The following is a 25,377-nucleotide window of genomic DNA, read 5'->3' on the forward strand; positions in this document are numbered from 1 at the left end:
ATTAATGATAAGGTATCTGATTATCTAAAATTTAAGACAAGTGGTCTTAGAACTTCCATTAGAAGTATATTTTATTTGGAAATCAAGACATCCACCTGCTGTTATTAGCAATCACAGTGGGTACATTGTCAAATCATGCTGCTATTAGTTTAAAAGATGTATTAAACATCTCTATTAAGATGAAATACTGCTGTGATAGAGAGAGCACTTGTTGCTCTTTCAGAGGGCCTGGGTTCAGTTCCTAGCTCCATGTGGTAACATCTGATATCCTCTTCTGGCTTCCAAGGGGCACTGTTATATACAGACACACATGCAGGCAAAACACCCATAAAGATAAATACATCTTTTTTTAATTAAAAAAAATACTATTATCAAATAAACTAGGTCAAATACAAACCAGTGAACAAGCCTCATAATTCTAGAACAAATACCTGATCTGATCCTCTGGCTGTCTCTTCCAGACCTACCTGCGATTTATCCTGCTCCAGTCTCTTCTTCTGTCTGACAATGTCTTCTAGGTGATATACTGATCTGGCTACAACCGGATCAATGTCAAATAAATCATGAGATGTCAGTGAGGTTTCCTGCCGCAGCATCCACTTATAAAAGGGCAGGCCAAGGGGAAGGTCCACCTGAAAGGGAACAAGCAACATACTTTGTCACAACTAGCTTGTAATAGGCACTTTACAAGAGGTCATTTGAAAAGGTCAAATATTCCCAGGGGGGAAAAAAAATTAGGAACTGTTTCTATCTTTAAATGAAATTGAGAGCCACAAATCTCTGCCAAAATTTTAGAATGCTAAAGAACCTATTTAAGGGAACTGGAGAGATGGCTCAGTGGTTAATAACATTGGTAGCTCTTCCTGAGGACCTAGGTTCAATTCCCAGCACTCACATGGCAGCTCATAACTGTCTGTAACTCTAGCAACAAGGGTTCCGACATCCTTACACAGGCATACATGCAGACAAAACATCAATGCTCATAAAAAGAAACTATTTTTTAAAAAAGAACTTATTTAAGCATAACACAAAAAAGAACACCAATGGTGAACATACAATGTCCATAAAGTATTTTACCTGTGTACCTCTGAAACACTATGTGAAGTGTTTGTCAGTGAAATTTTACTTTATTCTGAACCAAGTAAATGCAATACAATTCTACTTATATATTTAATATTCTGAAATCGGAGAAGGTAAAATGAAGAACTTACTTAAAATACAAAAACTAAAATGAATGGAACTTCTAAAATAACTAGTGATCTGTATACACCTCTTAAAAGAGAATGTAAACTTGTGGGTTTATCAAATGAAAATGTTTTACCCATACTGATAAAGTACCTCAGAAAATGTGAGAAGAGGAAATGAAGAAAAGTCCAGAAATATTCAAACCTCCATGAATATTAATTACTTGGTTTATTATCACAAGAGCATTCTAACAGAAATTCAATGAGTTTACCTACAATGCTCATGGCTTGCTTGCTGAATTAAAAACATCAAATCGAATCCTGCCAAAAATTCAATTAATGTCATCTTTATGTTGCCTGACTCTGAGCCCTGGCTACTAAAGGAATGCTACACAGACTAGAGGTTGGGTGCTGTCATCTTGGACACAGGACAGTCTTACTTACACGTGTGCTACAGAAGCAGAATTGGCATTTTAAATGGAATTCTCAAGCAGTTTGTGCACACATTCAAAATAGAGTGCTCTAAAACACAGCATTGAGTGCAGGGGACTAAGGTACTTTCACAGAACAATGTACAAAATTACAGACAAGCAAACAATCCTAAACTTACCAATCTGAAATCCATGATAGCCTTAGCCATTAATTTTCCTAAGAAGCGAAACTTCATCTTAACCTTTGCGATATGAGCTGGCTTAGCTGTCCTACCAAAGGGAAGCGCAAACAGGCCCTGGAGGTTTTGAATATACTTGGTCCCTTCTTGGCTTCCTGTAAAACGAGCAAGTCACCAAACTTCAGATGAGACTTTCCAAAACAAAACAAAACCTGATAACTAAGAACATTAAGAAATTTAGTTTTCACAAAACTGGAGTAACGGCCTCTAAACTAGAAAGCCTTCCCATTGGATAAATGAGAAAATAGGGGCAAAAAAAAAAAAAAAAAAAGAAAAGAAAAAGAAAAAAAGAAAAAAAGAAAAAGAAAGAAAGAAAGAAAGAAAGAAAGAAAGAAAGAAAGAAAGAAAGAAAGAAAGAAAGACAAAGACCAAAGCCCCAGCAGAGACTGACTAGGATGTAGGACCCCTTACCTGATCTGAGTAATACAAACCGACCGACTCACAGCTGCACATTACCTTTTGGATTGCTAAGAGTTACTTCTTCACCTCTCCAGAGACCCAAGTCAGCCCTCTGTAGTTCCTGAGAAACAAGTGCATAAAACTCCAGTGTTGGCCCAAGACCTGTACCAACCTAAAATAAATAAATAAATAAATAAACAAATAATAAATAAATAAATAAAAGAGAATCATTTTAGAAATTGTGGTGTCATTTTGCCTGGCAACCTCTTGGCTGCATGGACATTTGTTGTTGTTTTGTTTTGTTTTTCAAGACAGGGTTTCTCTGTGCAGCTTTGTGCCTTTCCTGAATCTCGCTCTGTAAGACCAGGCTGGCCTTGAACTCAGATCCGCCTGCCTCTGCCTCCCAAGTGCTGGGATTAAAAGCATGCGCCACCACCGCCTAGCGCGCAACATGGACACTTATACAAAGTATTTGCCAGGAAGCATAAGAGGTGGTTTCCCAACTGTCCAGAATAGACATTCCCTGAGTCCTGGGCACTGGAAACCCTCTGGCCCCAACTTTCCATTTGCATGGCTCAAAATTCCTGCTGAGGTTACAAATTTTGCCTTTAGAGAACATGGTACTACACTATCATCCCAAAACCAACTAAAGTGCCACCTTTTCAGGAGAAGTCCCCCAACCTCCCCCAAACAATTAGTTTGACTCTTTCCTATGGCATTTTAGGGTCTTGCCACAATTCCATTACATACTTGCCTTTTAAGTTTTAAATGAAGAGAATTATTTCGACTGCCTTGAAGCCCCATATAGTCTAACACACATTTAATAGGAGTCTAAGGGGTAAAATTCAAGATCCAAATTCATGTCAGCAACCAGTTAGTTAAGTCAGTGGCCTCTTAAGTCCAAGGATACACTGGAACCCCAAGATAGTTATCATTGTCTGTTCACACACCATCACAATAATAGGGCTGGGGGGGGGGTCCTGGAGCTCCTGATCTGTTAGTTTAAGGGACTAGGCTTTGCTATTTAAAATTATTTAAAGGTGAGATTGTTCAGTTTACAAAGTTTCTACATGACAGCACCATTATCAATATGCTTGGAGTAGTGTTCACAGACTCAGCATTCCTCCATGTTCTAGCAAGATCTCACCAGTTTAGTCCATAACAAAGACACAGTTAAGATTATAATCTGACAATAATCTGCTCAAGTGACCACTCCCTTACAAACATGTGTAAACAAAGGATACTACACTTACTTTTTAAAATAGTTCATTACTATCTCAAGAGTTGATAAAGTCTACCATATTTAATTCCTATTTTAAAGCAGTCATTTTGCACCCCAAAAGCACTTTCTGATTAGCTCCCACCCTTTCCACGGAAGTCCACATGAGTAAATGGGTATCACTAACCACGAGTCAATGCTCCAACAGGTATCTGGTAGTTCACCTTTGGCTTTTCTTACTCCCCACAATCTAAACCAGTCACTCACTATACAATATAAGCTCTGCCTTAAAAACACATTCTAAACTAATGATTCTCCACCACTGATGATGATTCATTCTCCTGAATGACCACATACACTAGTGTTCCTAACATCCTACATACCATATTAAGTGACATTTCCTAAGAAAAAGCTTTCTTGTTCACTCAAAGCACAGCACATTTTTTTTTACCACAGCCTAATAGCCTGTATGATCCCTACTTTCAGTATCACTGACCTTGACTGCTACTGCTCTATCCTAACTTACTAGTAGCTCTAACCACTTTGATCCCATGATAGTTGGAACACACTGCCTGAGCTTCTGCTAGAACCATTCACCCTAACAGCAGGCACTTGCTTTCAACTCAGATGTCACCTTAGAACCACATTACCATCTTACCCAACCTGTTCTATATCTTTAATCTTTCTTGATCACATAGTTTAAAATGGCGGGATGCACGCACATGCACCTTCAAAACTAAAGAAAACCTCCACAATGGTAGTGTAGGGACCTTGTTTATTTTGATTGCTCACCATTGATTTCCAGCCACTGGAAGAAAGGGAAACTTTAGACATGCAGTAACACTGTTGTCCACAAGGTGGCGCCCTGGGGCCATTTAACTCCCTTTTCCACAAAATTATCCCAAAATAATCCTAATACTCTATTCCTTCCTCTTAAACAGTTATTTCTAAAAGTAAAATGGATTTAACTTAAAGTATTAAATTCTTTGAAAAAAAGTATTAAATTCTACAGGTGAATGTCTATGTCACACCCACTAAAGCAACACAACTCCCTCCTGAGGCCGGTCAGGAGTATTCTGCCTAGACATTCCACTAATGTACAGCTACTTAGTTGGTCTGGCTTTATCTACATTTTTAAAGAGAGGAAAATATAATATTCCAGGAATAAAAACACAGAATAAGAGACTGCCTCAAACAAACAAATATAAAAACCAGCACAATACCACTACCACCAACTTGGCTTAAAATAGTCTTTTTACTTCAAAGTTAACACAAACCAGCATATTTATACGCCAAGCAATGTTCTGTTTATCATATTTTAGTTTGCTAGCCATTCTAGCAAGATGATGTGATGACTATATTTTTCCCAATGAAGATGGATTCTGTAACTTCTTTTCAGACTAGGGAAGACCAACTGAACACCATAAACTATTGGTTTCTGCACTAGCGGTTCAAATCTTAACTCTAAGCAGAACCACTGAAAAGTTGTTCTGAACCCATACGGGTCAATAGTTCATGCCTGTTGTGTGTGCATGTGTGAATGAATGCATACATGTATGTGCAATCCAAGTGTTCAGGTTTCAACAGACAATTTGTATTGGACATTTCTCTTTTCACTATGTGAGTTTCAGGGAGGCTTGGTGGCAAGTGCCTTTACCCACAGAAACATCTTCACCAGCCTTAGATTTCAGCCCAGCTACAATTTGAAGAGTGAAAAAAAATAATCCAGCATTCAGAAAAGAAAAACACTAGAATAAGAAAATAGAAAGCATGTTTAATACAGTAAACACACCTGATGGTTCACAGACAGCAAAGGTTTTACAGTCTTACAAATGAGAAATTTAAGTACCATACCCTGTGAGCAAAAACTACTTTGAAGGAGATTAAAAAAAAAAAATCCAAACCAGTACTAAAAGGCTTATAAACTTATTACCTCCCTCTTTTTCTTCTCCATTTCCCCTGCCTCCAAAACTTTCAAAATAGCACTGGCTTATGTCACTCATCACCAAGGCCCAATCCCTTGGTTCAAGTCTTAATCTGCTGGAAAATGTCTCTCTCTTTCCATTAAGTCTTTGCAAGGCTTAACTCCCTGTCTGAATGCCTCATTCGTGTGGCACCTACATCTATCATTTGCAATGCCCTTTTGCTTTTGCACCTCTGTCTTAGGAATCTCCCACTGATCAGTAAGAACAGGACAGTTCTGCCATAATATGGGTCACTGACACATAATACAATTCTCTGGATACAAACCTCCATATATTTTTATTCTGGGGACTGTGGGCCCTTAGAGCTTTTCAAGAAAAGTTTTTTTTTATAAGATTATGTTTAAGAAACTGAGTAGCCGGGCGGTGGTGGCGCTCGCCTTTAATCCCAGCACTCGGGAGGCAGAGCCAGGCGGATCTCTGTGAGTTCGAGGCCAGCCTGGACTACCAAGTGAGTCCCAGGAAAGGCGCAAAGCTACACAGAGAAACCCTGTCTCGAAAAACAAAAACAAAAACAAAAAGAAACTGAGTAAAAACTTAAAGCCATGACTACAATTATTTAAATAGCTACTGGTAATACTGTAGACAAAACTATTAAACTTACAGTGTGTTTACTATTATACAGTGTTCTAACTTCATACATAAACATAAGAACTTAGCTACAACTTTGAGGATGTACTTCTATTATCCACATTTTTTACACAAGAAAATAGGAGCAAAGCAGTGCAGATTCACCAAGTTAATCTTTACACAGAAAGCCATTACTTGAATCTCTTGGCACACTGCCCTTTTTTGCTTGATGAAAACCATCTCATGGGGCTGGAGAGATGGCTCAGCAGTTAAAAGCACTGAATGCTCTTAGAGAACCAATGTTCAATTCCCAGAACCCACATGGCAGCTAACAACTGTCTGTAACTCCAGTTCTGTGGCAAAACACCAATGCACATAAAAAATTAAAAATTTAAAAAAAGAAAAAGAAAGCCATTCTTTTTTTCTAAGAAAGGAGAGAAAAAGAAAGAAAGGAAGGAAGAAAGGAAGAAAGAACAAAAGAAAGAAAGAGGGGAGGAGGCAGAGAGGGAAAGAGGGAAGGAGGGAGGGTCTCAAACTATATTAATGTGAAATGATCATTGAATATGAACTAAAATAACAAAACACAGGATTTAAAATCTGAGATATCATGAAAGAAAAAATTATCAACTAGATAAATGATAAACTGAAAGGAAATGACAAGCCATTTATAAATCCAGTTAACAAAACTTTTTTTTCCTTTTTGGTTTTTCAAGACAAAGTCTCTCTGTGTGTAACAGCCCCAGCTGTCCTAAAACTCAGTATATAGACTACACTAGTCTCAAACTCAGAGATATGCCTGCCTCTGCCTCCCAAGTGCTGGGTGGGATTAACTTAATTCAACGGTAAAGCAAAACCAAATTAAAAACTAAAAAGTCTCAGAAACTTTTCCAAAATGGCTAAGTGACCAACAATAATGCAAAAACAATGTTTTCAATACAAGGAAAATGCTAATTCAAATCATACCAAGATTCTACTACTAACTCATTACTAATTTCAATTCTTAAAACTGAAAAACCTGGTAACACCAAGTACAGAGTAAGAACATAAAACACTGGACTCAGAAATAACATCATTGGGAAAGTGAAAGACCTGGTACCAACACTGATGTACAGTATGGCATTTCTTAGTAAAATTAAAATATATTACCAAACGACTTAGTAATTGAGATATATATCCAAGAGAACCACAAGTATGTTTATTAAAGAAAGACTTGGGGCATGAATGTTATAACAATATCACTAAGTCAAAAACTGAAAAGAATGCAAACACCCCTACTAGTGACTGACACGTATTAAGCCACCTGTGAGATAAAATGCTCAAGGAAAAAAAAATTGAAAATTAAAACAAAACAAACCACACACAACATGAATGAGGCTCATGTGCATTGCAGAAGTGAAAAAAGAGCAACACAACAGCCACATTATTGCATGAATGCATTTATTAATGAGCTTGTAAAACTAGCAAAACAACAACTTAGCAAACTAGACCTGTGGCTGCCAGGGCAGTCTTTACAGAGATGGATAGTCTCCACTTGCCATGGTGGAGATGGCTCCATATGTCAATTCTTAGAGAATGCTTTTACAGTGTATCAATAAACTAACTTTGAAAATGCAGTCCAAGCATTTCTCAATTACTGATTCTTAGGACAGCCTCTCATTTCATGAACATTATACAGGTATATGCATAATTATGCCAAGAAAAAAACCCTGATTCTGATTTTGCATTTAAACCCCTGAAAAACATAGAACTTAAAACATATCATAAGCCAAGCGGCGGTGACACACGCCTTTAATCTTAGCACTCGAGAGGCAGAGCCAGGCAGATCTCTGTGAGTTCTCAATCCAGGACAGGCACCAAAACTACACGGACAAACCGTGTCTCGAAAAAACAAACAAACAAACAAAGCATATCATTAAAGAGAAAGTAGACCAAAATTTTTTAAAGCTAAATTTCCCAACTGCCTTTCAGAATTTCATAGTATCAATATGCACAAATGACATTTTATCAAGAGCGTAAGTTACAAGGAGTCCAAAACTCACCTCATTTTCATACTGGATTTCTAACATTGCCCGTGAACTCCCAAGGTCCTGCATCACGGACTCAGCTTGTTTTAGCAGCTCCTCTCTGTTCACAGTGCGCTAACAAAGGAAATGGATGTAAAGAAATAATGCTTCAGGTATCACTTACTGCAGTGCAAAATAGATTTCACTGTTAGAAAAGTACTTCTTTAAGCACATCCCTTAGGAAGGTTAAAGTGGCTGCACTGTTAAAGACATTAACCAGTCCCTGAAACTGACCAGACTCACTACCCTCCATGTCAGATTAAACAATATAAAGCTCAGAGTTCCTCTCAGGGAAAGTAAAGTTGAGCTGCACAGAAGACTCAGATGAGCTGACTTGCCAAGACTTGGAAAAGCTGAGTTGCAAAGAACATTCTCAGAGGAGAAAAGCTGCAGAGAGAGACCAGCACAGGTACCTGGAAGAAACAGAAACCAACTGAGCTGCCTGGAAGAGGTTTAGACCAACTGAGGAACCCGGAAAGGACACTCTCCAAACTGTTGAGCTGCCTATAGGCTGTGCAGTGTTCTCCAGGTTCCCAGCTTTGTCACCCATTCTAGGGTGGGCTTTGATAATGCAACTATCTTCTGAGTAATTTCTGCTTCTATAAGTAACCCCTCACCCATATTCCTGTAAGTAACCCTAATAAAACTCATCTTCACCACACTGGACATCTGTACTTTGTTCTGTTCTGGAACTCCCTAACTGGGGTGAGAAGATGTGTGTTGTGTCTCCCCAGGAAAAGTTTTGTCACACAACAAATATTCTCTCAATATATGAAAGAAAGCTAGATAGAGTATAATTACTGATATAACCTGATCCATGGCAAGTTTAGAAAATTCAAGTCAGAGAAAAGATCTTTGCTACTTTGTCAAACAGTGATATTCAGGGCTCCAGCTACATAAAATATCCTTGGGCACATTTATACTTTGATGATAGGGAAGTAGGTGTGGAGACTACAGAGGAGACAGGCAAGCTATTTCTCTAGGCTCTGAACTGCCAAGAACAAGATGCCTCCTAATGAGATCATGAGGATGACAAAGGTCCTGCTATTTCCAAACATAGAGCACTGCTACTGATGGAAATCTTCATGAGATAAAGAAATAACATGATTTGCTGCTAAGTACAGTAACCTGGGTATGTATATGTTTCTAATTAATATCACTCCTTCTACCTTTTGTTATCCCTAATGGGACTTTTGGGATTAAAAACTTGGAAGCCGTGAAATAGATAGATAGATAGATAGATAGATAGATAGATAGATAGATAGATAGATGGATAGATAGATAGATAACGGTGGAAGTCAGCCAGGCGGTGGTGCACACCTTTAATCCCAGCACTTGGGAGGCAGAGGCACAAGGATTTCTGAGTTCAAGACCAGCACACACACACACACACACACACACACACACACACACACACACACACATCCCTCAAACAAATAAAACAGTGCAGGTCAAAAGGCTGGGATTGGTTTCACATGAAATGGCTTCGGTACAACTGCAAGCTAAGATTAGAAGCCCAGGAGATGATAAAGTCAGCAACACTGGAGCTGACTGGGACAGACTCAAAATATGCAAGGGATTCTGTTTCACTCTTCCAAATGGGCTGACATGCTAAGGGAGCAAAATGCATCTAATACACAGAGTCAATTTTAAAAGAGAAGCTTTTCAATATAAAAAGAAAGAAATTAAGGTGTAAGCATCATGGTAACTAAATGAAGTATGTTATTTCAGAAATAACAGAAGACAAAATTAAAAAAAAAATAGACAATTAGTTTTAAGAGGCTCAATGGGAAATTTTACTAACAGGGGTGATTTTTAAAAGAATGATAAAGTTCAGCAATTAAGAGTAACTGCTACTTGGTTCCCAGCCCCTTCATCAGGCAGCTCACAACTTCCAGCTGAAGGGGATCCAATACCTTTTCTTCTAGCCACATGCATAAACACTCACACAGACAAGAGAAATCAAGTGAAAGCTGTTACTCCACAGGCATGCATAATCAGATGCAGTATTTTAGGTTCTGCCTTTAATTTAAAAAGTTCAGCATCAATAAACTCTCTTAGGAAATACTTACCTTTTTTCTATCCAATCTAGGTGCAACTCTGCTGTCTTGTGAATCAGACTGGTTGATTTCTGGGTTGGTATCAAGTAGTCGTTGCATGGCCCGGTCCCGATCAAATGCAGTTACATAAAAAAGCATTTGTCGGGTATCAAAAGGAAAGAAAAATGGGCTATAAAAGATAAAATACAAATTTATCATTTTGGTGAGAATCAGAAGACATTTTAAAAACTTCAAAATCTATATTGAAAACAACTTCTGATAAAATACACTATGACATACACCTTTAACCCCAGCACTGGGGAGGCAGAAATGGGAGGATCTCCAAGTTCAGCCAATCTAGTGTACATAACAAGCTCCAGGACAGCCACGACTACATAGAGGGACCCTGTCTCCACACACACAAAAATTCTGTAACGGTTTTGTTGCCATGGAGTTTTACTATGGTGCCTAGATTGGCTTTAAACTCTAAGGAAGGACAGTCCTCCTAAAACATCTCTAATGGAAGGGCCTACAGGAGTAGGCCATTACAACACCGCACCTGGCTGTTGTTGAAATTACTAAATGTTGAGCAATCATGTATTCTACATGCCTTTCCACATGAAATCTACAACTGTCTATCCACAATCAACTTAAACGTGTTCCAAAGCTTTTCGGATATATGCAAGCCCTCATGCCATACAAGCTCAACAACATTCCAGACTCCAAATACAAATACAAAAGTACTTCATGCATCACAGGCTTAGCATTAAAAAAATCATTGCCAAGAACAAGCTCCTTGTTTTCAAAGAATGAATCCTACAGCCAAGACACTTCCTACAATGACTTTAAGGGTTTTATTTTTGAGAAAAGCTGTTGAAAAGACCACCTGAATCTCTGTTTTTTACAATATGGCATCATGTAGGGGATATGGTGAATCCAAGTGAAAAACCTCAATTTCTAACTTATTTTTACCATAACTAATAATAGGCCTATAGTATCTAGTTCAAAAACAGCTCAGAAAACCAAGCAGCCACATCTCTGGAGTGTGATCCTCAGTCAAATATCTTTCAGTGGGTTTGCCAAGTTGTCAACAAATACTACAATACTGGAAAAGATATGAACAAATCAACTATAACATTTCTATCACAAATCAAATAAAGACCAACACCATGCTAACATTTACAAGTTTATCAAAGGGACTGTCTTACCAGGTTTTTCCTAGCTCAGTGAGCCATGTTGGGATGTTTCCTGTCATGATTACTAGAGGATCTTGAAGCTGCCTATTCGCTTTTGCTGTTAACTTACTGTTAATAAATTCACTAGTTGGAATAATCTCCTTGCACATTGCATTCTGTAAAATTGAAAAAAAAAAAAGTTCAAAAATGTCTTCCTTTATACAGAAGTCAGTCTGTAGATTTCACCTCTATTTTTACATGCAATATCCAGTCCCTCAATGGTATTTCCCATTTCTGAAACTTCTTGTATCCAAACCCCATGAAGCTGTTTCCTTCACTCTTCCCCATACTACACAAATAAGAAATGAGGTATGCAACTGTTTACTCATGAAGAAATGAGTGCTGGCTAGATTTATGTCAACTTGACACAAGGGAAACCTCAACTTGCTTTTGGTAATAGTATTTCATCCCAGCAACAGAAACCCTAACTAGGATAGAAACTGGTACCGGGACTATAAGGTATTGCTGTGACAGACCTTGACCATGTTATGTTGTCTTTTGGAGGACTATGGAAGCATCTTTGACCTTTGGGCTGGAAAAGTTAGTGAACATTCAAACCTTAGTGAACTGTGCTGTGGGAGTGTGGAGGGTAAGAATGTTGAGTTAGGCCGGGCGGTGGTGGCGCACGCCTTTAATCCCAGCACTCGGGAGGCAGAGCCAGGCGGATCTCTGTGAGTTCGAGACCAGCCTGGGCTACCAAGTGAGTCCCAGGAAAGGCGCAAAGCTACACAGAGAAACCCTGTCTCGAAAAACCAAAAAAAGAATGTTGAGTTATACAGAGGATGGAAGCCTGGCGCTTGGGAAGTTTTGGGAACACTTCATTATCTATCATTATCAGGGCCACTACATATTTTGAATTTAAGAGCCTCTGGCTCTTGTCAGCTGGAGCCCAAGACTCAGCTGTGACTAACAAGAGACCAGCACCACTGAAGTGAAACCTTTGTGTTACTGGGACAACTGATGCTGGTCTGCTGGAGCTGAGAAATTAGCAGTGGTTAAGAAGAAACTAGCATCACTAAGGTGAAATCTTCTGGGAAATGTTTCCTCAGTCAGCACACAAAAGCTGTGTTCCAGAGGTGACCAAAGTTTTATCTTGAGCTGGCAGCTGAACTTGGTGATGTACAAGTCACCTAGGTGGTACTATTTTGAACCTATGAGGGGATCATGAAAAGCAGGTGAGGCTTCACACTGTGGGACTGTGGGGCATGGCTCAAGTTACTGAAGAGAATTGAGCCCAGGAGAGGCTGCTGGTTAAAGTGCAGCCCAGTTGCAAAAGATCCCAGCATTTTGGAGATGCCAGTACCATGGGATGATCACCAAGGAAAGCAGCAGAAATGAAGTGGAGCTCAGAAGACAAGCAGTATGCCTGGTAGAGGAAGCTGGAGAAGTGACCCAATCCCCTTGGAGGAACCGTAAGAGTGAGTGAATCCCAGATACTGGAAATTGAGTAATTTACACTGTTAGAGTTTAGTTTTGCTTTGTTCAGATTGTGACTGTGCCCTGGTTATTCCCTCTTGAAAAAATCAAAGTACTTAACTTTGATTTTTGCAGTAGCCCACAATTGAGACTTTGAACTTTTAAAAGAGATTTTGGATTTTTAAAGAGAATGGATATTTTTTAAAAAACTGTGGAACTTTTGTTTTATATTGTGATAATATTAACATGTGAGCTTGGGGATGAATAAGAAAAAAGATTGTAGTTTAACAGTGATATGCTTGTGTGTCAAGTTGACACGGGATCAACTGTGCTGGCTAGTTTTATGTCAAGTTGACATAAGCTATGTATACTCATTTGAGATGAAGAAGCATCAGTTTAGAAATATTTACATAAAACTGGGCTGCAGTCAAACCTGCAGGATATTTCTTAATTAGTGATTAATGTGGGAGGCACAGTCTATCATGGGTTTGGCCACCACAAGGCTGGTGGTCCTGGATTTTATGAAACAGTAGGCTGAGCAAACCACCATAAGAACAAGCCAGTAAAGTAAACAGCACTCTAAAATGGTCTTTGAATCAGCTGCTGCCTCCTCCAGGTTCCTGACTTGCTTGAGTTCCTGCCTGGACATCCTTCAATGATAAACAGTGATGTGGAAGTGTAAGCCAGATAAACCCTTTTCTACGCAACTTGCTTTTGGTCACAGTATTTCATGGCAGTGATAGAAACCCTAACTAGAATGAAATGTTTGGTTATTTCTTTAAAAAAAAAAAAAAAAAACTGAATCCAAGAATATTAAGTTCCACAAAATGAGTTCATTGTGTACTTTTAGTGAATCACTGTTTCTATTTCTAGTATAATAGAACATTCATTTACTAAATAGAAAACTGTAAGGGGACACAGGATTTCATGAAGAGACATTACTCACATCATACAAGTAATACCAGTACCGACTGATGGCGTGTAAAACTCTTAAAAGGAGGATCACATCTAAAGATGGGTCTTCAAAGGTGATATTTTCAGGAGGTGTGGGAATGAGGTAAACTTCTAAAGGATTTGCTACTGATGGGCACACTCCATCTAAAGGATAAAGCAAGTTTCAGTTTTGATCAAAGTAGCAATAGCTAAACCTTCAGACCCAGAGTCATCTTTACCATCTGAAGCTGTGTCATGTTTAACTTCTTGATATCTCAATGCCATCAGACATTTCTTCCCTTTTAACCTTGTGCACAGTAACACACAGGCATATAAAATGTTCAAGTTCCCCTGAACATACATACCAAAAAACAGTAGAAAAATAACTCCTTTGCATTCCCTTCTTGTATAAAGACACATTGCAACTGTCCTATGAGGTTAAGAGCCAATCTGTTTGTTGGTGACCGAAGAAAGCCTTCGACATTTTTTTCTTTAGTGAATGAATGCATTTAACCCCTCATCAAGTCATGAATTCTTAAAATATTATAAGAATGTCCTCCTAGTCTATTTTCCAGTTTTAATTTTATAGATAATTCTTGTTTACTAGATATTAAAGTCAAAGATTTAACTAAAAGTAATCACACTATAGTAATTTGTATCTTAATTATACTCAAAGCTTTCTGGAGCTCTAAATCAGTTTTAAAAAGCAAGAATACAGAGAAGCCAGGGCCTGATGACAGTCTGCTTCCCTCAGTATGTCATCTTACCATGCCATAACTCATCATGCTTCTTTGCGTTTCTGGGGGAAGTTTTTGTTGGAGCCGTCTGGGCTCTCCCCCTTTTGCCACCAACACAATCTTTACTACTTTCTTCATCCTCTCTCACAGGTTTGTACCTAGGGGGATAAGACAGTATGAAAATCAAATACAGATGTTTAAAAGTGCAAACCGTCGAACAAAGCTAATGTCTAAGTCACAGAATTCCTAAGAGTTCCCTGGAATCCAACCTCTCCCTCCCCATTTGTATTCAGAGAGTTACCAAGCATTTGTCGTCTTAAAAGAACAGTAAATAAGCAAGTAAGTCTTCCCAGGAAGACTTTACTTTGAGAAATGGTTCTCTTAAAGGCAGCACAGGAAGCTGCATTCAAATGCCACAGATTATAAGTTATCAAACTTATAATCTAATACCACACCATTTTGACTCCATTAAAAGACCTGAAATGAATCAAAAAGCAGATTACTGCCTATAAACATGCTTTCCAGTAGATAGAATGAGGAAGTAATGTTCATATACATATATGCATAATTAAGTATTTGAAAGGCTTTACATAGTTAAAATATAAGAGTTAGGTTCTCCCTCTCCTCACAGAATTGGGCCTTGACTTTAATATGAATTCCAAAACTAAGTTCACATACTACTAAGAGAAACCAGTTCAGACTTGCCATATTGTATGAGTCTTTGTCCAAATACCAGCTCTTCCCAGAGGATTGCTCTCATCATCAGTAGATTCCCTTTCATCTTCAGCCTGTACACTGAACTGCCGCACTGCCTGATACACCGTCATGTTATATGGTAGTAAATGTTCTCCAATATAAAACTGTAGCCTGTGCCTTACATTTCCTGAATTTAAAAACTGAGCAGCCTGAATAAAGCAAAGAAAGGTCCATATAAGTCAAAGTACTGACATCTGTAATTAGCCAAGACATATCTGCTGGGGAAACAGGCAAATACCTACGGTTGATGTTTAAAACTACAGATCCCCCTGAAGCCCATATATTCTGATTATCACTTACCTGAAATGCTTTAAGACAGAAGTGCTCAGAGATTGAATTTTTTGTTTCAAGTATGAGGATACTTAACATATACATAGGTATGAGACCCAAGTCTAGACAATTCATATTTTGCATACACATCTTTGAAGACAACTGAATATTGGTATGGTTAGTGTAACTCCTTAAAAAAAAAAAAAAAAAAAAACCTACTACTTACAAATGTGAATTTTGCACATGTAACATCCAGTTGACTTCAGATTTTGAATTCAACTTATATTAGTCTATTTCTTCCTCTACATACACGATTACAAAATATTTCAATTTATAAGCAGGTGCAATAGGAAATTAATAACTAACAAATGAATTATATAAATACATTAAAATAAGTTATTACTAAAACAATTCATTTCTGTGATTTTTCGAATAGTGGTTGATGAGGGCACCACTTGAACCTGGGAAAGCTAAATCACAGATATAACATTGTGTGAAAAGTACCTTACCAGAGACTCATCTATTTCCTCATCTGATCCATCATCATCACTGTCTTCATCGTCTTCTCTTACTCTTCCATACCCTAAGTACCAAAAAACCCCAAAAAGATAGTTATCTAGGAATATTAGGTGTCAGATGAAAGAGTATATACATTGGTTAAATAGGTGTTCTCTTTAAAAAGAAATAGATATTACATTCTGATCTATGAAGAAGAAAGCTAAAAAATTCTGAAGCACAAAACACTCTGCCTATTAAGTAACTGCAACATATGCCTATTTCTGGTAGGAGCAGAGATTCCCACTACCTAAGATTTATCAGTACTAGCAATCTACCCTTTAATGCTAATTTCATAACCATACAAGTAAAGTACATAGGAAGAAAATACCTCTAACCACAAGGTATCGTTCAATAGCTTGCACCAGAGCCAGGGGATCAATCTTAACAGGCCCGCCTTTCCACTGCTTCACATTTGCACAGTCTGGGTGTCTTTGTAACTGACATTTTAACTGATGTGTGTTGAAAAATTTTAAAGCTTGTGATCCTCTGTTGAGAGAAAAGCTCAAGATAATTTGAGAAAAAAGGTTATTCTATTATTTTCAGTCAACATATATTTAACTAAAAAGGTAACAAAAACTTCATTTCTTATGGTACAAAGCACTTAAAGATTTAACAACAAATCAAACTATTAAATACAAGTTATTATAAATTAACAATTAAATGTGTTTTCATGCATATGAAAGTATGAAATGAACATGATCTCTGGCCACTGTGAATTTATGTGATCATGCCTACCAGATTATTTCTCTGGAATAAGAACTCTTCAATTATCTAAGCACACTCACTTCTGTAGTATTTTGTCCTTCCCTACTAAATTCTATTTGAAAAGCAAGGGGGAAAGAATCCTCTATCTTTTTGCTACTACGTTAGATTTCACTTATAAAAATAAAAACATGAAATAATAATATAAAAATAAAAACTAACCTTCAAATTTACTTTGTTACACACTTTTAAATGAATAGCTACATAGGGTTAGTAACTGTTTCTTCCTGTTAAAAATTCTGACAAGAATCAAATATAGTCAAACTTACAATGTGGCTAATTACACAACACCATGAAGCGTGTAAATATTTTAAGCAAGCATAGATCATATAAACTCGGACAAAAGTGGAAAGCTATAGTGGGTAGCCATTCCAGCTTTGACCTGGAAGTTCCAACCCCCATTGAGGCTTCGGTAACGGTCACGCCTACAAGGCAGGGCTGAAAGAGGATGCTGAAGTTCCGGATTGGGGGGAGGGGGGGGGAACGCTCTTGGTTACTGGACCCTGAAGGCAGACCGTGCTCAGTTCTCCAGAGGACACACGCCAGACAGCCCTACACACCTAGATCCTGTAAACTATCCCTTCACTTGTAAATTACCCCACAAAACAAACCTCCCTTTTAACTACGTGGAGTGGCCATAATAATTTCACCAATAGAAAGCCGCATGGCTTTTTGTTCTGGTTTATGATTTTGAAACTCAAATAGCCCAGGCTAGATCTAAATTTCAAGGTCCTATTCTGCCTACTTCTTATAGCTATTCATTTAAAAGGATGTAGCAAAGTAAACTGAAGGTTAGTTTTTATTTTTGTATTATTTTGCTTTTATTTATAAGTGAAACCTAAAGTAAAAGCAAAAAAAAAAAAAATTCCACCTTCCTTGTGTTTTGAACGGGACTGCAGGGATGCCACCATGTTTGGTGATATCCTTTTCCTTCATTACTATCCCAAGATAGTATAATGCTATAGCACAATATGCAGAAAACAACTTCAGCCACACTATTGATAACATTATCTACATGACTATAAATACTGTTTTGATTCAAATTTTTAAAAGTTCTTAAAACCCATGAAAACATGAATTTTAAAATAAAAGTAACCTATATTAGATTTTTTTCAATGAAGCTTTGAGAATTCCCTAACCCATTAATTTTATCTTTCTATAACAACTTATAAGTCCTTAAAACCAGTAAGAATAACACAAATTTTTACCGAAAGTCAAACTTCAATATGACCACTTACATGCTAAAACGCATTAAAATACAGTTATAACCACTTATCACATGAAGTCACAGAATAACTATTTTATTGCCCACATACAAAAAAATTACTGGACCAGGCAGTGGTAGCGTTCGCCTTAAATCCCAGCACTAGAGAGAAAGGCAGGCAGACCTCTGTGAGTTCGAGGCCAGTCTGGTCTACAAAGTGATTTCTAGGACAGCCAGAGCTGTTACAAAGAGAAACTCTGTCTCAAAAGTAAATAAATGGCCGGGCGGTGGTGGCGCACGCCTTTAATCCCAGCACTCGGGAGGCAGATCTCTTTGAGTTCAAGGCTAGCCTCATGAGTGAGATCCAGGACAGGCAACAAAACAACACAGAGAAACCCTGTCTCGAAAAAACCAAAAATAAATGAATGAATGAATGCATGAATGAATGAATAAAAATAAAAATAAAGAAGTTGGAGAAGTATTACATATTAAATCTTATCAATATAAAAAAACTAAAAATGTGTATCAAATATTGTCAACCTCGTCATTGATTTACCTACTTGAAAAATGTTAGTTGTTAAAATACATGGTATGAGCTAAGGGGCTAAGGGTAGTGTCACATGTCTAATCTCAGCAATTGGGAGGGAGAGGGAGGCAGATCTCTTTTTAAGTCCAGCCTGGTCTAAGGAGTTCTAGGGACATCCAAGACAGCACAGAAAAATCCTGTCTTAAAAAAAACAATAAATAAACAAAAAATAAATACATGGCATGATCTTACCAAGACCTTACTACCAGACCTTTCAACATGCTTTCCTTCAACAATTCTGGTGGCAAGTGGACATAAGCAGGCAATGGTCCTTACCTGCCGCCAGCCCCATTTCCACTAGGGAAATCGTGCACTTTGACTGGAAATTGTTCCATTTGGCTGAGACAGTTGTTCATCTTGTGAACTAGTGCCAATAAAGGCGCATGGCCCACTGGTTCTACTCTTCCAATGGGCTCTTCTCCGGGAAGCTAGAGTTATAAATAAACCATCATTAAACATGGCCTTTTGAAAAGTCAACACTCCACAGCAAAAACATTTTAATAAGTTTCACAAATGGAAATTTATCTATTACTTTTGTTATCTTTTAAAATAGACTTCATTAGGACAATGTTTCCAAGTAAGTTATTTCTTTTTTATTTTATTTTATGTGCACTGATTAGTGTTTTACCTGCATATATGCCTGTGTAAGGGCATTGGATCCCTGGAACTGGAATTACAGACAGTTCTAAGCTGCCATGTGGGTACTGGGAATTGAACCTGGGTACTCTGGAAGAGCAGACAGTGCTCTTAACCGATGAGCCATCTCTCCAGCCCCATATTATACACATAATCTTAAGCAAGGTATAAAATACTTGGTACATCCCACACTTGCACCGACATGCATGTGAAAGTAAGATTTAAAACAAAACACAACAAAATACGTATCTAACAATACCATTTCTGCCTTTAGTCAGTGTTTAAAAATACCTACGAACACTTAAAAGGGGCATGGTTAAGTAGTTTTGCTATTAAGCAGTAACCATTAAGCTCATTACACACCAAATATGCAGAAAACGACTTCCTGAGTTATGACCTCTTTAAAGCAGTTGTAACAGGAGGTCTAATCAACAGTAGTTAGCTCTATTCTCACCTACTAGGGGCAAAAGGAAAAAATGGGAACAAGCCTACAGACCCTGCCCTTGTAAAGATTGGTTGTTAAGCATCTTTTATGGACAAAATGGAAACATTGTATCTTCCTATCATAACCTCAGCAAATATTAATAAATATTAATAAGTGTTGCTACTATTAAGGGCTTATCTTGTAAGGGGAGGAGAAATACTGGACAAAGTGGATGTGGGCTTCATGTCACTAGTGGTTGAAAAAAGGGTATTTGTTTTTATTGTTTTTTCTTTTTAAATACTATTTTATGACAGACAAAAACTTAAAGAAGCCAAGCATGGTAACTCATACCTTTAACCCAAGCACCTGAAAACAAAGGCAAGCAGATTTCTGAATTCCAGGCTAGGCTCATCTACATAGTAAAACTTTGTCAACAAATAAATGTCAAAGGAATCTAACTGAATACGTAACACACAGGACACAAATGTACGCACTTGCTAGTAACAACTCTATTAAGACGTCATGACCATTATTAACTTACTGGAGAAGAAAAAAAGACATGTAGGAATCGCTTTAATCGAATCTCTCTGCTGACAGCATCCTTTTCACTTTTAGATGTCAAATACAGCAACAGCTGTTTCACAAATCCACTATGTTGGATTTCAAATGATGAAACATCAGACTCAGAGACTATGCTACGGATTTCAACAAGGCACTCAGCTCCACCGTCCACCTGAAAGAGTGGAGAATTTCCCAATAAGAATCAAAATATATATTCAATGGCTTTTAAAAACAAACAAACACCGGCCAGCCATAAACCCTATGAGCTCCAACACAACCTGGCAGGCAAGATGGCCCACTGGTACAATAGTGGCTCGACTATTACTGGGCTAATTCTCTGCTGAGATCTGAAGCCCACTGCACAAGAGGGAATTCATTCCTAGTACTACTATAAACCTGGTTAAAATCCAATGGAGGTCAAAAGACCTACTACTGTTATGAACAAGTAATAATGAAGACCATGACTTTGTACAATTAATATTTTAATAACTTTTTCAAATTGGAGTAGGGCTCTTTTAGAAAGCCAGATTAAAATGATAAAACATGACATTGCTTTAAGTTAGTAAACTTAAAATATTTATGAAATAGCTTAGAAAACAAGAACAGAAATTACAAAAAGTACATTAAAAAAAAACAATCAGATGAAATGGTCATGATAAAGATTCAAGCCTTTACGAGTAATTGTTATGAGTCTGCAGTTGGAGATGGTTATGAGGAATTATAAAAGACATTCTTAAGCATTTTGAAATTTTATCATTTGTCAAGAAATAGGAAACACAAAGAATGGAAAGCAATGGCTAGTCAAGAGACAAGGAGCAAAAGAAATTAGTTGTAGAAATCAATGTTTCTACAAATCCTACTTAACTATCTACCAGCAAACAAGATGCACTACACAGTACCTGGAGGTTGAGTTGTTCAGTTGCAGCACAAAGTCTCTGAAGTACATTCAAGGCAGGGTTGCTTCCATCCATATTCTCAGAACTAAAATAACGCTCAACAAATTTATGTGCCTGCTCCTTAATCCAACCTTTAATTTTTTCTCTAAAACGAGGAAAAAGAAAATATTAATGTCTCTGTGTAGGTATGAAAAAAAAAAACTACATTAAAAGTCAGATTAGGGACCTAGAAGATATTTCAGCAGGTTAAGGTTCTTGCCACAATGACCTGAGTTCAATCCCCAGGATCCATCCACATGGTGGGAAGAACCAACTTCTACAAGTTTACTGACTGCAACTGGTCTATGATCATTACTATAATTCAGAGTAAGTAAATTTAGCTTCATTCTGAAAACAATTTATCTATAGATTTATAGATTTATTTATAAATTTATCTATAGAATGGCTTAGGTACATAGATTTATCTATAGAATTGCTTAGGTACATAGAATATATTTCAGGTCATCACATGAACAGTAACAAGATGTTTATATGCAAATGCAAATTTACATAAGCATGTGAGCAGGCTGTTTAAATTATAAACTTTAAAAATACATTTGCTTATTCTTCGTAATTTAGAGAATCAGCAGCCAACTCAATATTAAAAGTTATAATTAAAATAAAAAAGTTATCTTTAAAATAAAATACCACTGGGAAAATGTCTTTTTTATAGAGGAAGTACTCTATACAGGTACTCTACATCACCATTAAGTGCCTTCCCAAGAAAGGCATTGCCATATGATCCACACACTGGTGAGAAATTAGTATCTGACATAGATCCAAGTACTTTTTTAAAAAGAGCTGCTCTCAGCTACCAATCTTCAAATTCCATTAAATAGGTAGAAGAATTTTCACTAGAATATATAAACATGAAATACAAGAATAATCCAGTGAAAGGTTCCACATAGAATAAAACTAACCAGAGCTTTCAAGTGGTTATATTATGGCTATGGTTTTTATATGTAAGGAATAGGGCTGGAACCATAGGCAAGTCTTGAGCTACATACATCTCTGACTTGAGAACAAATTGAACCAAGTCCAAGTATCACCTACATATGATGAATGTGCTCAATACAATTATATTGAGACCTTTCAGATGAAGGACTCCCACCCCCAATCCCAGCACACACTTCACCTATTATTGGATATGGTGTCTTTTGAGGCTGCCCTGGCAAGACCACTAACTCCCGCAGTTCGTGCTGGCTCGATGTTGTTGCTGTTGGACTGTGCACTTAACCTTCCCCATGTTTTTGGATTCAAGCTTGCCAGGAAGGAAGATTTAGGTGACTGAGTAGTGGTAGGGCTTTTAGCTATAAACAGAAAAGAATTACATTCAAATCATTTCAACAAAACTGAAGAAAAATCAACAAAAACTTGAGTCTTAATACAGGAATTAAGAGTACCAAATCATGATGAGGACACTTATTTGATCACCTCCTCCTCCATTTCCCCATCAATTTATCAAAGGACTCACCTTGATTGTCTACTTTGTCATCATCTCTTGGAGGTGAATACTTAGGCCTCCTTGGCCCTCGTTTTGGCAGTCGTTTTCTCTTGAGAACATCACTTAATCGACTGTTGCATGGAAGAACAATGGATGAAGTTAGCAATTACCAATGAAGAACCCAGCTAAGATAGTAGACAGTACCTACCATGAATAAAAATGTCACAACAATTTTCAATGAGTGATTTAATATGGAGTCTGTAACAGTCATATTCTATAGGAGTTATGGAGATAGAAAATTAATTACTAACTGCTAAAATTAATAATAAAGGCTTAATTTTCTTCATATCCAACTTTACAAAATATAATACATTAAACAAAAATACAAAGAACAATTGGCTAAAAAAAAAAAAAAAAATCAAGTAAAATCAAACTTGAGTATATTTCTTCCCTAACCTAACTTGCAACAGAATATACATGAGATTTAATGTTCATACTATAAAAGTATTCTAACTACTTATAGTATCATACTCAAAAAGCATAATGAAGGCAATAACATAAATATATTCATTCTGTTGAACTTCTAGCCTTTTGTTTGTTCGTTTGTTTTTTTCGAGACATAGTTTCTCTGTGTAGTTTTGGTGCCTGTCTCGGATCTCGCTGTGTAGACCAGGCTGGCCTCGAACTCACAGAGATACTCCTGGCTGCACCACCACTGCCCAGCTTTTATCATGTTTTGTTTGGTTGTTGAGACAGTGTTTCCACATTACCTCACGTAGGACCTCAAATCTATGGTTCTCTTGCCTCATTCTCCTTGGCTCTGAGAGTAGGGAGGGCTTCACTTCATCTGCCCAAAGTCTTTATTCTAAAAAACACTACAATACTCTACACCACACCTTGCAAACTGCTGCTCTTGACATTAACAAAGATACATAAGAATGGGCACATAGAAGAACATTCTAGGGGATAGCAAGATAGTTGACCAGGTAAAGGCATTTGCCATCAAGTCAGACAACCTGAATTTGATCCAAGGACCCACATGACAGAACAAGTGAACCAATTGGTGCAAACTGTCCTCTGACTTTCACACTGGCACCAGGAACATGACCACACAAATATATATGATTTTAAAAATTAAAGTGTTCTGTTGTTCTGTGGCTCAAGTAACATTTAAATAATTCAAATGATTTTTTAATTAGGAAAAGACTCCCAAAGTCTGGTAATTCTATAAGTATACTTAATATATTCAAATGCATAACCAAGAAAAACAGACTTTCAGAAAAGAAATATACTACAAAAACTTGTAAATGGAAAATGAACAATTTTCATGTGGAGGGCTAATGAGAAGGTTGAACAGTTAAAATTCTCTTCCATGAATTGGGGTCTGTTCCCAGCACCCACATACAGGCTCACAACCTTATTCCAGGGCATGTGACACTCTTCTAACCTCTGAAGGTACCTGCACATTTACTGTACACAAACATATACTAAGGCGCACACACATAACAAAAGCAAGAGGACTGCTGTAAGGCCTGGTCTTCACAGTGGGTTCCAAACGAGCCAGTGCTACATATCAAGATTTAAAACCATGGAATATGAAACAACTCAAGACAAAGTATTTTAAAAGAATGGCTTTCTTTGAAAAAAATGAAACTACTGTATAATTTATCATACAAATTAGACTGTATAATAAACAACTACTCCCTTACTGAAACTGGCAAGGCTAAAGAGAGAAACCCTGTCACCACCACTCCCACACAGAAGAAAGATTACATTTGTCTGAGCTAGCTCACAGCATCCTGAAACTCATGGAGCACTTAAAGACCAAGTCAACATTTTATATCAAAACCCTGTAATAGTTTAGGATTACTGTAATGACCAGAGTATACAGAAGAGGTGAGGTGGAGGTAGAAGGGTAAATGGGAGACAAATACAACATCATCATAGATGGGAAGGAAGGTTAAAAAGTTTAAGAGGCTCAAAGCCTGATCTTCAGAAATTTAGCCAATTGACACAATGAAAAGCAAAAACTCACCCACTTTTCTGAATTAGCAACCAGCCCAAACCAGACTTTTTATTTAAGCTAAGTATATAACTGCCACAGGGTGGCAGCAAAAATGACTCTTCCTTCAAGTACCTGATCCCCCAGCCATCTAGACAAATGTACATGATGGGTTCTTTAAGGTATACATGATTCAATTTTAGGATCCCAGTGAGAATATTTTACCAAGATACATTTTACAGGAGCTGGAAAGTTGACTCCACAGTCAAGTTTACTAGCTTTGATTCCTAGCAGCCACATGAGTTCAATTTCCAGCACCTACATGGCGGCTCAGAACCACCGTAATTTTAGTTCCAGAGGGTCAGGCATCCTCTTTTGGCCTCCAAAGGCACAGCATTAACATGATGTAGAACCATACATGTAGGCAAAAATACCCATATACATATAACAAAAGTTTTTGTAAAAAATTTTAAGATGTATTTTACAGAAAAGGGAAAAATATGTATGTATGATTACACTGGGTACAATTTAAATCAGAACTGAATATGGCTTATCATGTACAACTCATTTGGCAACATTCCAGTTTCTAACATAAAAGAAATAAGACCACTTAAATGTGTGAGCTAAAGCAACAACAATTAAAAACAAACAAACAAAAAAAAAAATCAAAGTTTTCCAACATCCTACATAGTACAGCAGAAGAGGCACAAATGACTTTAAGAACTACCATTTACCTTTAAGAAATAGTCATGTGATTGAGAATTAAAGCTAAATGAGAAGCCAGGTTTGGCC

The 25,377-nt window shown here is 37.4% G+C and overlaps 1 protein-coding gene across 19 annotated transcripts in view; it reads right to left on the minus strand.

The window, feature by feature from the left end:
* Window positions 1–25,377, minus strand: part of Trip12 (thyroid hormone receptor interactor 12) — a 131,117-nt gene that overhangs the window by 14,742 nt on the left and 90,998 nt on the right. For 14 of the 19 annotated variants that reach the window (XM_059278577.1, XM_059278578.1, XM_059278593.1 and 11 more), the window contains 16 exons: window positions 22,614–22,714; window positions 22,275–22,449; window positions 21,104–21,245; window positions 20,185–20,376; window positions 18,860–19,011; window positions 16,360–16,532; window positions 15,983–16,056; window positions 15,153–15,352; window positions 14,478–14,605; window positions 13,724–13,875; window positions 11,335–11,477; window positions 10,160–10,316; window positions 8,064–8,162; window positions 2,311–2,425; window positions 1,795–1,949; window positions 468–632 (listed from right to left, as the gene is read on the minus strand). In XM_059278577.1, the coding sequence (XP_059134560.1) occupies window positions 468–632; window positions 1,795–1,949; window positions 2,311–2,425; window positions 8,064–8,162; window positions 10,160–10,316; window positions 11,335–11,477; window positions 13,724–13,875; window positions 14,478–14,605; window positions 15,153–15,352; window positions 15,983–16,056; window positions 16,360–16,532; window positions 18,860–19,011; window positions 20,185–20,376; window positions 21,104–21,245; window positions 22,275–22,449; window positions 22,614–22,714 (2,323 nt within the window). The remainder of the gene's footprint in view (window positions 1–467; window positions 633–1,794; window positions 1,950–2,310; window positions 2,426–8,063; window positions 8,163–10,159; window positions 10,317–11,334; window positions 11,478–13,723; window positions 13,876–14,477; window positions 14,606–15,152; window positions 15,353–15,982; window positions 16,057–16,359; window positions 16,533–18,859; window positions 19,012–20,184; window positions 20,377–21,103; window positions 21,246–22,274; window positions 22,450–22,613; window positions 22,715–25,377) is intronic. The other 5 variants (XM_059278592.1, XM_059278591.1, XM_059278588.1 and 2 more) reach the window with 1 other exon arrangement.

This window comes from Peromyscus eremicus, chromosome 13, assembly GCF_949786415.1.
Source record: "Peromyscus eremicus chromosome 13, PerEre_H2_v1, whole genome shotgun sequence".
Lineage (NCBI taxonomy): Eukaryota > Metazoa > Chordata > Mammalia > Rodentia > Cricetidae > Peromyscus > Peromyscus eremicus.